Raw genomic sequence first — 13497 nt, forward strand, 5'->3', positions numbered from 1 at the left:
GTGGGCTCGGTGTGGGCCCTCTGAGCGCGCCACCCGGATTCACAGGACACGGACATTTCTATCCCTGGGAACCACGGCCTCCGGCTACTGCCGGGTCCCCCGGGGACGTCACAGAGGATGTGGCTCACTCCTCCTTCCTCTTTCCATCTGAAAGGAGCCTGTCCCCGTGGTCGCCCGCACTGTGAACTCCGAGGGCCAGCAGCACACAGCGGGCCTCCCCCTCACCCCCATCCCCACCTTCCAGACCGCCTCTGCGCGGAGCCACATCAGATGCAGAATGTTAAGAAACCCTATTTCCACCCATGACCCTGGGGTCAGACTGCCAGGTTCGAACCTCAGCTTCCCCAGTTTTATATATATACTAGTGGCCCGGTGCATGAAATTTGTGCACATTAAAAGGGAATTAATTAGAGGAAATATTTTAATATTGCTATTTGCCCTTTCTCTATAATAAAAGTGTCAGAGATGAAAGAAAATTAGTAAAATGTATATAAAAATGTCCCTCCTGTCAGAGTCTGGGGAGTGCCACGGGAACCAGAGTCAAGTCCCTACCCACCACCTGCATGCGCTTGGAAAACACAGGAGACCCAGACCTGGCCGGCCCCACCCCCATTGGGTGAGACCCAGACCCGGCTGGCCCCAACCCCATCAAGCCCCTCCAGGCAGGGGCGCAGCCTCAGATCCCCCAGCCCAGTGCTGGGCACGGGGCGTAGCTTCAGATCTCCCATCAAGCCTCATTAGGTGGGGGGCACAGTCTCAGGACCCCTGCCAAGCCCCGCTGGGCAGGGGGTGCAGCTTCAGGTCCCCTGGCCCAGCGCTGGGGCAGGGGGTATGGCCTGAGATCGCTGTCAAGCCCCATGGGGCAGGGGGTGTGGCCTGAGGTCCCTCACACCCAGACAGGCGCCAGGCAGCCTCAGGTGTCTGCTGTTCAGTCGTGACATTATGGCGTCCCGGCTAATTTTCATATTTCTCTATTATTAGATAGATTTATTGATGTCAGAGAGGAAGGGAGAGGGAGAGAGACAGAAACATCAATGATGAGAAGAATCATTGATCGGCTGCCTCCTGCACGCCCCACACTGGGGATCGAGTCCCAACCAAAGCATGTGCCCTGACCGGGATTGAACTGTGACCTCCTGGTTCATAGGTCAACGTTCAACCACTGAACCACGCCGGTCAGGCGATGCTCTATGATTAAAAAAACAAAAACAGAAAACATTTGTCACAGAAGTTTAGGACTCTCTGACATCCGACGTCTAAAATCTCCTACTACCCTGAAGATGAGGACACAATAGGAAGCGCGCCTGAAAGTCCCCATTAGTTGAAATACTTCCCAGGAAGACGAGACTATCGAGGAGACTGTATCTTTTCCCGGGACTCAGGCGTTTCCCTGAATCTTCTGTCCTGTGTGGGACGGAGCTCGGCCTCTCGTGGCCGACACCTACCTGCTCCGTCACTCAGCCCCTCGGGGGCGTGCCTGTGTCTGTGCCTTGAGCATCGGGGTCACTAAAGGTGCCACGGCATTGAGCTAGAGCCGGTGCCGGCTTACTCGGCACAGTGGGACTAACTCAGACACAACACCACATCATTGTGCCTCATCAAGGAGGCACGCCAGCGGGGGCACTTTTCTTTACAGCTTCGGGTTTGCTCAACGGTAGGCCAGTTTTGTCAGGGACGGCGCTGGTTTCCCTGCGACCCCAGGCGGCCGCTGGGTCTGTGGCCGATGACCTCCTCGAACAGCGTGGTCCGTCCGTGTCTGTCTTGAAAGCTCTGTGAGTTCTGTCTCTTTCAAAAATTAGCAGCTACTGTTTATCGGTCACTTCAGTGAGTCAGGAGCTGTGAAGCCCTTTGCACGCGTGAAATTTAATCTCCACGACCTTCAGAGCAGGTCCTGTGGGAGGCCCAGCATGCAGAGGGGCACGGCAGGGTAAAGGCCGGGTTCAACATAAGAGCAAAACATCTTGGCATCACCCCCAACCCTCTCGGTGGCTCCCCACTTTGATCTCAAAGCCCCTCGAGAGAGTACTGCTGTGCGCACACAGCCAGCTGGGCGGGGCTTGCCTGCGGCTACAGGGTGAGGCTCCACCTGGGAGTCGCTCGGAGCCTCTGCTCAGCGGCCTTGCTCCCGAGGGGCCAGTTCCTCTGTGAGCAGCAGCAGCCCTGCGAGAGCGGGGCTTTCTTCCCGCTGTTCCTCATCACCCTTCCCTCCGGAGAGGCCTTCTCCCGGGACATCGGGACATCGTCTCCCGCTGGGCAGTGGCCGGGGAGGAGAGAGGGGGCCGCGGGAGGAGAGTGGGGGCCGCGGAGGAGAGTGGGGGCCGCGGGAGGAGAGTGGGGGCCGCGGGAGGAGAGTGGGGGCCGCGAGATGTTTAAAAGCTGCGTGCGGAAACCCTCCCTTCAGCAAAGTCATCGAGTCTCCCGGCGGTGACTGACGGCTCCTTATCTCAGGAAATGCTCGGGCCAGTGGGCTGTGGCCACAGTGACGAGGCAGCTTCACACGGGGTCACCACAGGTCAATCAGGGCGCGGAGAGGACATGGGAGCGGAGGTGGCGGGGTGGGGGTGGGGGGCGCAGACTCCAGGAGGCTCGGGACCCAGCAGGAGGCTCAGGGGAGCTGTGGCAGCCAAGTCTGGGGCCTGGCTGACCCACTTCAACCAGATCTGGGAGGGAGCAGCCGCCCTGGGCTGAGAGGGGGGTTATCGATCCACGTGAGCCACTTTCAGTCACCCCCGGGAATGGCTAGACCTACAGGCCAACAGCGCCCCGTGCTGCCAGGGACGGGAGCCGACTCCCAGGCCTCACCGCTGCGCAGACACTGCCTCAGCCCCTCTCCCAGAGACGTGCCCGTTCCTTACAGATTCAACATGCAGCTGCCGCGGGCCTTTCGTTTTGTAATCCTCACCCAAGGATATTTCCCCGTTGATGTTTTCAGGGAGAGTACAGGGGAGGGAGGACAGCAGGGGGGGCGGGGAGAGAGAGAGACATCCATGTGAGAGAGGCACATCGATTGGTCCCCTCCCACATGCGCGGGACCGAGCCTGCAAGCGAGGCACTTGCCCTTGACCAGGAATAGAACCCGAGACCCTTGGTCTGAGGGCTGATACTCTAACCACTGAGCAAACTGGCCAGGGTGCAATTCCCCTTCTTGGACAACACGGGTTCGAGCCACGCAGGTCCACTTACATGTGGATTTTTTTCAGTAAACACATCGGGAAAATATTTGGAGACTTGCGACAATTAGGAAATCATTGCAGATGAACCTCCACATTTCTGAGGATCACTGCAGCTAGATAACCACGTATGAAAGGAGCATTATTCAGCCACTTAAACTATAACGTGAAATAAGTTGATTACGACCACGACCACAATGATATGTCGTGGACAGAATGAAGCCGTGAGGGGAATGGGAGGGGAAGGACATGACATGCCTGAAACTCATTCCTAAGTCCCAGTGAAGTCCCCATCCGGATTCAATCCTATAACTGAACTCTAAACTTAAAATGTCAAGTGGAACGTGTACGTGCTTTGTTGTCCACCTGTCACTGCAGTAGTATGTCATACATGTGCAAAGCATACGTGTGCAAAGCAAATTTTTTTCTTCAAAAAAAAAAGTTTTCCAATGACCTTTTACCGAACGGGAGCTGCCTACCTCCTCCCGGTGGTTCTTGATGGGCATACAAAGGATGCTCTGGGTCCGGTAGCCTGTGATTTGGTCAACTTCTGCGTTGAAGCGAGGGTCCTGGAAGGAAAAAGAAATGACTTTACTGACTGACCTGGTCAGACACTGATTCGATTTCCCCGGTTTATAAGGTTAGAGAAATCTAACCTTCAGCTTTCCTTGCTGCTCTGCATGCCAGTTCTATTGTAAGAGGCATCAAATCACGTAAGTTCGTATCATTTTTGACAAAGATAAATCTAAGTATTTTTGAGATGCTGATGTTTATGAGAAGCAAAAAAAAAAAAAACCCCACACAAAACAGACTCAAACAATATGCTCAGAAATAAAGGAAATTCAAAATATTAACGGATTTGGACAGCCTTAGTTAGCTCAGGGACACGTGGCGGCCCTGCCCCTGCATGCAGCTTGCCCCTCCCGTCTCGCCGCCGCACCGTTCGGAGCCACGCCATGCCCAGCATCGCGGCTCTGAAACTTGCCCTGTAAAACCACCGCCCCCCCCCCCCCCCACGACCTTTCCAGCATCGCCCTCGCTTCCCTGGTGACGATGGCTCACACGTTCCCTAGCATCCTGCTCGACTGTCTCAGGTGCTCATACAAATTTAAATCTTATCTTTTCTTCCTTTTCTTTAATATGTAAAAAGGCCATCTGGCCCTAGCCGGTTTGGCTCAGTGGATAGTGTGTGGGCCTGCAGACTGAAGGGTCCCAGGGTCGATTCCAGTCCAGGGCGCATGCCTTGGTTGCAGGCTCCTCCCCAGCCCACCACTGTTTCTCTCACTCACATCGATGTTTCTCTCTGTCTTCCCTCTCTCTTCCACTCTCTCTAAAAATCAATGGGAAGATATCCTCAGGGGAGGATTAAAATAGCCATCTGGCCTCAATCACACTGCAAACAACTCCTTAACCTTTTGAGTGATTTTCCCTTTTCACAAAGCACACCAGCACGTCCAGTCACCACAAGGGACTCTGGGAGGTGCGCCGGGTCTAAATGCGGGCGGAGCGAGACAGGTACAGGCTGTCTGCGTTACGCTTCAGGCGGGAGGGGAAAGGCAGGCTGTCCGCTCCGGGAGGGGCTGCGCCTCGGCTCGTTCATCCCTGTGGTCCCCACAGCCGCACAGGATCCAAAGCGTGTGCGAAGTGAACGAAGGACTTCATTCACACCCGGCACCAGCCTTATGGAATGCGATGGCTTTCAGCTTGCTGGCCTTTAAAGCACACACGGAGGCGTGTTGGTGGGAAAGCATTAGCGGAAATGGACAGATGCTGCTATAGGGGGTGAGATTAGAATGGAAACGCACATTCCAGAACGTAAACACTGGAATGAGTGCTGAGCGCAGCCTGGGAAGTTATAGGCTCAGCCCAATAATAGCACCACTGCTCTCTCACGCCGCTTCTGCAATTCCCTCAGAGAACGCGGGAGAGCCAGGCTGGAGAAGCCGCGCCTGCGGGGGTCACTGCTAAGTTGTGCAAAGCCGAGGCGGTAAGTGAAGTAAATGACTGCACCGGATTCACTCAATTGGGGTCAGAAATGAGGCCACTTCCCCCCAAGAGAACCAAACTTGGCATTAAAGACCATTTCAAAGGAAAAGTTATGAAATGGTGGGTAATCAGTATAAATATTTAACATTATAAGTAGACACTACTGTATCTTAGCCTTCTGCTTGCAAATATGCTGAAAGTTATATTGAGACACAGTGAAAACCTTGGCTGAGGGTCTCTGAGAAATAGTTCTTAACTGACACTGGATTGCAAAGTATCCAAACAGGTTGAGAACCGCTAGCAGGGTCGCCTAAGACCATCGGAAAACACAGATATTTACATTACGATTCATAACAGTAGCAAAATTACAGTTATGAAGTAGCAGTGAAAATAATTTTATGGTTGGGGGTCACCACAACGTGAGGAACTGTATTAAAGGGTCGCGGCATTAGAAAGGTTGAGAACCACTGGTCTAGAGAGTTTTTGTGTTTTTGGACAGTTTCTGCCCCTTTCATTTCAGAATCTCAGTAGAAGCCCCGGAGTTCATGTGGAGGGAGTATAGATGGGGCTACGCACAGAGGTCGTGGAAGAGATGAGGTCAGCTATGCGACGGGCTGTGATCAAACCCTCATTAGGGAGAAGAGCAGGACAAGGTCCACTCAGTGCCTCATCCTTGACTCAACCCCCAGTCAGAGCTCTTCCCACAAACCGCAGATTTAAATAAATGTGCAAATCACTACAACTCAGTTTCAAATATCCCCACAAACCACAGTGCCACAAGCCATAGGGCACCGTCCACTGCACCGCCCAGCGCCCACCGTCCACCACACCGCCCAGCGCCCACAGTCCACAGCACCGCCCAGCGCCCACCGTCCACAGCACCGCCCAGCGCCCACCGTCCACAGCACCGCCCAGCGCCCACCATCCATAGCACCGCCCAGCGCCCACCATCCACCGCACCGCCCAGCGCCCACTGCACCTCCCAGTGCCCACCATCCATCGCACCACCCACCGTCCACTGCACCTCCCAGTGCCCACCATCCATCGCACCACCCACCGTCCACAGCACCGCCCAGTGCCCACCATCCATCGCACCGCCCAGTGCCCACAGCCCACCACACCGCCCAGCGCCCACCGTCCACAGCACCGCCCAGTGCCCACCGTCCACCGCACCGCCCAGCGCCCACCGCCCACCACACCGCCCAGTGCCCACCGTCCACTGCACCTCCCAGTGCCCACCATCCATCGCACCACCCACCGTCCACAGCACCGCCCAGCGCCCACCATCCACCGCACCGCCCAGCGCCCACCGTCCACCACACCGCCCAGCGCCCACCGTCCACAGCACCGCCCAGCGCCCACCGTCCACCGCACCGCCCAGCGCCCACCGTCCACCGCACCGCCCAGCGCCCACCGTCCACCGCACCGCCCAGCGCCCACCGCCCACCACACCGCCCAGTGCCCACCGTCCACAGCACCGCCCAGCGCCCACCGTCCACAGCACCGCCCAGGGCCCACCCACGTTCCCACCCGAGGCTCCTGCCCTGCTGAGGCTCCTCCTCACCTCGTAGGCGTCCTTGATGTTGAGGGGCTCGCCCAGCGCGGCCACGTGCCCCACGATGCCCTTGTTCCACTCCAGGCGGATGCAGCTGCTGGACGCCTCCTCCAGGGTGGAGCCCTCGGCCACGTCGAAGAGGCGGCTGACCAGGAACTTGTCGTTGGAGCTGTCCTCGCAGACGAGGAACAGCGAGTAGCGGTCGGCGGCGATGAGGCTGTGGATGTGCAGGAATATCTTGTGGCACAGGGCGGTGACGTCCAGGTGGCTGGAGATGTCCTTCACCAGGTCCAGGAGCCTGGCACACTGGTCCCCGTCGTCGCGGTCGAACCGGCGGGGCGTGAGCGGCATCTGCTGCTTCTTGTCCGAGTCCGAGAGGAAGCTGACCGCGCCCTCCGAGTCCTTGACCACGATGGGCCGGAGCGGCCGGTCGAACTCGGAGGCAGAGATTTTGCGGGTGGGGGTGCCCGGGGCGCTGCCCTCCGTGCGGGGGCTGTGCTGCGGGGGGCACGGGCAGGACTCGGCGCGGCCGCGGGCGCCTTCCTTGCAGATGGGGATGGTGTGGACTCGCTCAGCGAACCAGGCGTTGACCATCTCTCTAAAGGACAGAGCAGGCGCAGTTACCTCCTGGCCAGGCACAGGGGCGCCCCAAGCTGCAACCCCCCCACATCAACTCACTGGGTAATGACCGCTTCGTCATCGGGAATATGAACAAGGGGGCTGACTTACGACAGCGGCATTTTGAAAAAACTATAGAGGACGTTTTAATTAAATGTGAATTTAAATATGACGTCTATGCACAGAGCTCCAGATGTCTGACCCGTAACACACCAGACCTCAAGTCTGCTTCTCAAAGCCAGCTGGTATTCAAGCATGAGACCGCACTGGAAACATAAATGCGGAGGTTAGTTTGTCGTTTATAACAAACTTGTTCTGAGGTTAAACATGTGGAAGTTAAAAGCAAATGCTGAACTAAATTTGTCTCGCTAACAGGCTTGCTTTTAGATGGCTTTCTCTGTCTCTACACACAGATTCGATCTAGAAGAGGAAATGATCAACAACGTGACCTGGGCTGCAGAACGAGTGCAGACTTCTGGCTGCATTCCCCGGACAATGCCTGTTCATAGCAGTATTCCCTCCTCTAGATTACCTGCTGGTGGGAAGGGTGACGACTAAAATAGGCAATACTTAAGTTTAAACATTCAGCCCAAAAGCTTTAAATCATTCGATGTTAATGTGCTCTCCTGTGAAGGAAACCTACTAAATACCGGGTCACACACTTTCAAGGCTTGGTTGACTCAATCAATCCCCCTTGCAAGCTGTAATCTCACACTAACCGGCAGTGCCATTCCTTTAAGACATTTTAAAACTCTTCTTTTGAGACTAACTTCTAAGGAAATCCATAAGCCGAAGAAGAACATTAGACTTGTTTTTCACCAAGCCTCTTTCTCCAAACAAACAAGTAAAACAAAATCCATCCCTCCCCCCCACAAATCTAGAGTAACAGTTACCTTAAAATCTAGGTTATGAGTAAGACTTGACTTTTCCCAAAACGAACATGTACCTTCCAAAGAAAAACACTTGCTCCCACTGCAGATACTTCAAAGCGTTCGCCTGCGGTGAGAGCAATGCAGCCTCCACTCTGTGGTAACACACAGGTTAATTGCACCAAATGGCCAGGGTAGGAAAGGGTTGACCTTGCACTATCTTGAGGAGTGTCATGATACAGACACTCAGCAATCTCTCAGGTGGTAGTGAAAATCGGTATCACCTCTTTGGGGGCAAACCGGCAACATCTAACACCTTTTAAAATGCATTTATCCTTTGTTCCAGAGTTGTCACGCATGGGACAAAGGAAGGGCCGGGAATCACTGTAGCACGGTTTGTTACAGCAGAGATCAGAACAATCTCACCCCCCGCGGGAGACTGGCTACACCATCACGGCCCGTTAACGCGATGGGACAAGAGGCAGACGTGGAAAGACGGTTGCGTGTGGCGATGTGAATAATGCCACCACTGACTGAGTGAAAAAAGGATGTAGGAAGAGGGCGGAAGAAGAGACTGCCTTATTTCTGAGTGCATCATGGGATGTTCCCTTAATTATTTTATTTTGAGCAAAAACGTATATTGTTTGGTGAACGTATCTTATTCTGAAATGCTCCCAGTCCAGCACGGAATGGGTAAAGAAGGTAACAGATATTATAAGGATGACTCAAGTTCAAGTGATGGGCACAGTTATAAGAGCCCTTTAAAGCTCTCTCTTTAAAGTACCAGAGTAGGCAGGTCTACTGTACAGACCACAGGCATATGCCTACAGCACAGAGTTTTAAAAAGTGCACGTGTCCTGCTCTGGCTGGTGGCTCAGGGGGTTGAGGATCGTCCTCTGCCCCAAAAGGCTGCAGGGCACATACCTAGGTCCTGGGTTTGATCCCTGGTCAGGGCCCGGATGGGAGGCAACCAATCAATGCTTCTCTCTCACATCGATGTTCTCTCTCTCTCTCTCTCAACATATCCTCAGGTGAGGATTAACAAAAATTAAGTGTCCTAATGCTTTATAAATCCATGTTGTGGCTTAGAACAAACAGTGACAACAAATGCATTGATTAAAATAATGCTGAATCTTCAAACAAGGACGTGAGGGTGCCATACTCTGCGAAAGGTTTCTATACCCCTCACATCACACCGTAGGGTCAGACATTGATGCCAAAGATGCACGAGCCTCTCAAAATGCAGGCAACTCAGGAGTAAAACTGTCCTGTAAAATGTGAGGCAGGGAGAAAGCACTATGTCTACAAGAACACATGTGACTTAAAAAATATGTACATGGAACTTAACACTGTTCAACCAACGTAAACATAGGCGTTTTAACCATTTCAGCTACAAACCTAAACCTTAGCCACAACTACGTCTTACCTTCTGATTGGAAAATGGCGACGAGCTTTTTTCTTTTTTAATCAAACAACCTTCTATCCCAATCTGTTCACTTCCACCTCCTGCCCTCCACCTGGCCAGAGCCCACCATGCCTCCCTGGAGGTGGCCACGGCCCCTCCTGGTCCCCCCTCCCCCCGTATTCCCCTATTATACTTGCCCCTTTCAATCCTCTCTCCACCCAGCAGCAAGTAATCTTGTCACAAAGTGGATCTTAGCATCTTCTGTTGTTATTGTTATTCCTCACCTGAGGGTATTTTTTCCGTTAAATTTTAGATTTTTAGAGAGTGGAAGGGAGGGAGGGATTAGAGGGAAGAGAGAGACAGAGACAGAGAGAAACATCGATGTGAGAGAGACAACATCGATTGGTTGCCTCATGCATGTGCCCCGATCAGAGCTGGTACGTGCCCTTGACTGGGAATAGAACCTGAAACCCGTCAGTACGAAGGCTAGTGCTCTAACCACTGAGCATACCACTAAGGGTGATCTTAGTATCTTAACTACCCCACTTGGCTTCTCACCTTCTCACTTGAACTGAGAATGAAACCCAAACTCAAGCACATGAAGCTCTGCCTGTGCCCAGTCTGGGCCCCTCTCCCCTCCCATCACCTGGCTGATCACAGCTCCCAGTCGCCGCCCAGCCAGGCCTTCCCTGACCACACCTAACGTGCCTCCAGCACAGCGGTCCCACTCCACCGATTTCTCACTGAGGGACACTGTTCTAGGTTATGAACCCGCTGGTGCATCGTCTGTCTCCTCCCACCAGACGTAAGTGCTGCCGGAGCGACCTGTCCATCTGATTCCCTGCTCAGCCCTGCACTTACAAGGTGCCTGCCACCCGGTATGTCCTCCACAAGTAGTTCTTTTTTTAAAAAAACCTATTTTTATTGATTTCAGAGAGGAAAGGAGCGGTAGAGAGAGATAGAAACCTCAACGAAGAGAATCATGGATCGGCTGCCTCCTGCACGCCCCACATGGGGGATGGAGCCCCCAACTGGGAAATTGAACCGAGACCTCCTGGCTCGTAAGTTGATGCTCAACCACTGAGCTATGCCAGCCAGACTGAGCTCAGCAAGTCGTTCTCGAGTGGATAAGTAAAAGGTCCTAAGGTAACTGCATCGCAGGAATAGCAGGCTGTGGGTATCTGAGAGCCCGCACACTCGCTGCGGAAATCAGCACGTGTTTAGTTTAGCGGTTGCTGCTCACCGCCCTCCTGTGGGGCCTGGTGCAGGTCTCAGACAGAGGCGGGGCTCGCAGCCTCGGTCCTGTGTCCTTGTTGCTGTATTTAATTGTCTCACACGTGTTCCCTGGGAGAGAGGAACTCAGTGTTAAATGACACAGGACATTCAGTCATTCAATCGACCATTTCCATCAACCACAGTCACGGGGGTGGGGGTTTCTCGCAACCACGTTATCGATGATCTGAGTGCCTGGAGTGACATGTGTGTGCAGGAAAACACACGTTATGATGACATCACAACAGCCAATTGGGAATCGACCACAACTAAGGGGAAGCAGTCTCCCACCCCGTCCCTCCCCTCCGGGGCCCTGGGAGCTGCGCCGGCACGGCCTGCGGCCTGCGTGGCTGCTGGAGGCGACGCCAGCCTTTTCTCTTAAGACGGGTAGTCCTGCTCTCCCCTGGTTCCTGTCCAGGTGCAGGTCACCTGGGAATGGAAGTGAAAGTTCTTCTGCGCGATGTGGACTTTCTCGAAGGGGACAGAGGATGCTGGGGCACACTCTCCTGTGACACCAGCCGAGGACCGGACGCGAAGGGTGTGCCGGTTACAGGGCGGCTAATGCGTGAAGGGGAATGACATCCAGGTATTTGAAAGAGAATTCTACTCAAATAACTACATTCTAGATGAGAAGGACTTTGGGGAAACGGAGGAAGTCTTCACGTATTAATTCAAGAGCGGTATTTTGGGGGGGAAAAAGGTTCTCTCGATCCAGCTGTGAACGTGAAGCTGGAAGTAAAGGCGTCGTGTACGGTATGGCTTTGCCAGGAAAGTAACTGCTTATTCTAAAAGTTAGCATTGGGTGTTCATGATCATCTACATTTTATTACATCTAAAATAAATTTAATTTCATAACCTGCAGTTCCACTTTTCAAGATAGAGTCTCAATCAAAACCTTTTCACTAATATTTTTCTGCTTTAATTGGGTTCCGCTAACAGTGTCCTTTGCTTCTGGAATAAATTATTCTCTGGGGGGAGGATCCCTGGGCTCGTCCTGGGCACCAGGGATACGGGAACGATGACTGAGGGACTGCTCTCCCAAACCCAGTTCAGATTGTGTCAGAAGCTAACTGACACCCGTCCTGGATTTTGCTGTCAGATGGAGTGAAGGGTGTTCTCCGTCTTTCCTCACACGCGTGAACAAAGGTGAAGTGGGTGTGAGCCTGTCAGGTGTGAGGGTGAACGTACCGGGGGCCTGGAGAAGCCGGGGTCCCTCCCTGCTCTGGGACAGGACCTCGCTGCTGTTCCTTCCTTCGCTGCCCGGTTCTGTGGGATTCGGACAAGGACGTACATTCAGGACATGGGGGCAAACCAGCACCACAGGGCATTAAGGACCTTTTCCTTCTTCCTTTCCTTTCCTTTCTTTTTGCCTTTTAAAAAACACACTTTATTGATTTTTTAGAGAGAGAGGAAAGGAGAGGGAGAAACATCGATGTGAGAGGGAAACATCAGTCAGTTGCCTCCTGCATGTCCCCAGGGGATCGAGCCCAGAGGCTAGGTGTGTGCCCTGACCGGGAACTGAACCAGCAACCTCTCGGTGCAACCCACTGAGCACCACCGGCCAGGGAAATCCAAATTATGACGGCCAAGCCCTGGCCGGCTTGGCTCAGTGGAGAGCGTTGGCCTGCGGACCGAAGGGTCCCGCCTGGGTTCGATTCTGTCCAAGGGCACGTACCTCGGTTGCAGGCTCCTCTCTGCCCCAGCCCTGGTCAGGGCTCAGGAGGCAACCAATCGATGTGTTTCTCTCACATCGATGTTTCTCTCTGTCTCTCCCTCTCTCTTCCACTCTCCCTAAAAATCAATGGAGAAATATCCTTGGGTGAGGATTAAAAATAAATAAAGAATGGAGCTAAAGTAAACAGCTGAACCAAACACACTCTGCCATGTGGCAGCAATGCCAGGACTCGAACCCGGGGCTCGTGGCCATGAGCACACCGGTGTTCCCGCACATCAACGCTTGTCGTGCAAAAGGCGCCCCGTGACGTCCCGCTGCCCCTGAGGGAGCCAGAGTCCAGTGCAGGCCCCCAAGGCCCAGGAATACGATCACTTCCAGCAACTCAGTCCTTCGCGTCAGACGGCCCAAGGCACCGGCCTCGCCGCGGAGGGAAAGACCGTCCCGAGGCCTGGGAAAGCGGACTCCTCGGGAGGTGTCCTTAAAGCACCGGAGTCCCACGTCTCTCTCCAAAAACAGGTCACGTGCTACCATCTAAAGCAGCGCCCTGAAGGAACATGCCACAGACGTGTTGCAGAGAAGACACGTTCTCAGAGTTGCTGGTTTAGCGAATGAAAATACAGGACACCCAGCTGACACGGAGCGTCAGATAAACAATGAATAATTTTTAGCGTAAGTAGCTCTGACATGCAAATATGACCGGTGCCCTGAGCTGCAGCCGGCCACCCTTGTGCATCCATGTCCTGTTTTGCCAGCTGATGCTGCTGGTGCAGACGGCGGAGAGAAGGCTGGTTCTGCGGAGCGAGTTAGTGAGCTCCAGGCTAGCGATTCACCAACATGAACACTATCATCGCAGGAGCAGGAAGGACCCCGTGTACCAGCCACCCCGCCACCCCGTGTACCAGCCACACCGCCACCCCGTATACCAGCCACACTGCCACCCCGTGTAC

General features: G+C 54.0%; 1 protein-coding gene across 1 annotated transcript in view; it reads right to left on the bottom strand.

Annotated features, from left to right (window-relative positions):
- PDE5A (phosphodiesterase 5A) overlaps positions 1 to 13497 on the bottom strand; it is a 112879-nt gene that overhangs the window by 85127 nt on the left and 14255 nt on the right. The window contains exons 2-3 of the mRNA XM_054717082.1: positions 6721 to 7309; positions 3650 to 3739 (exon numbers count right to left, since the gene is read on the bottom strand). Of these exons, the coding sequence (XP_054573057.1) occupies positions 3650 to 3739; positions 6721 to 7309 (679 nt within the window). The remainder of the gene's footprint in view (positions 1 to 3649; positions 3740 to 6720; positions 7310 to 13497) is intronic.

This window comes from Eptesicus fuscus, chromosome 6 (genome assembly GCF_027574615.1).
Source record: "Eptesicus fuscus isolate TK198812 chromosome 6, DD_ASM_mEF_20220401, whole genome shotgun sequence".
NCBI lineage: Eukaryota > Metazoa > Chordata > Mammalia > Chiroptera > Vespertilionidae > Eptesicus > Eptesicus fuscus.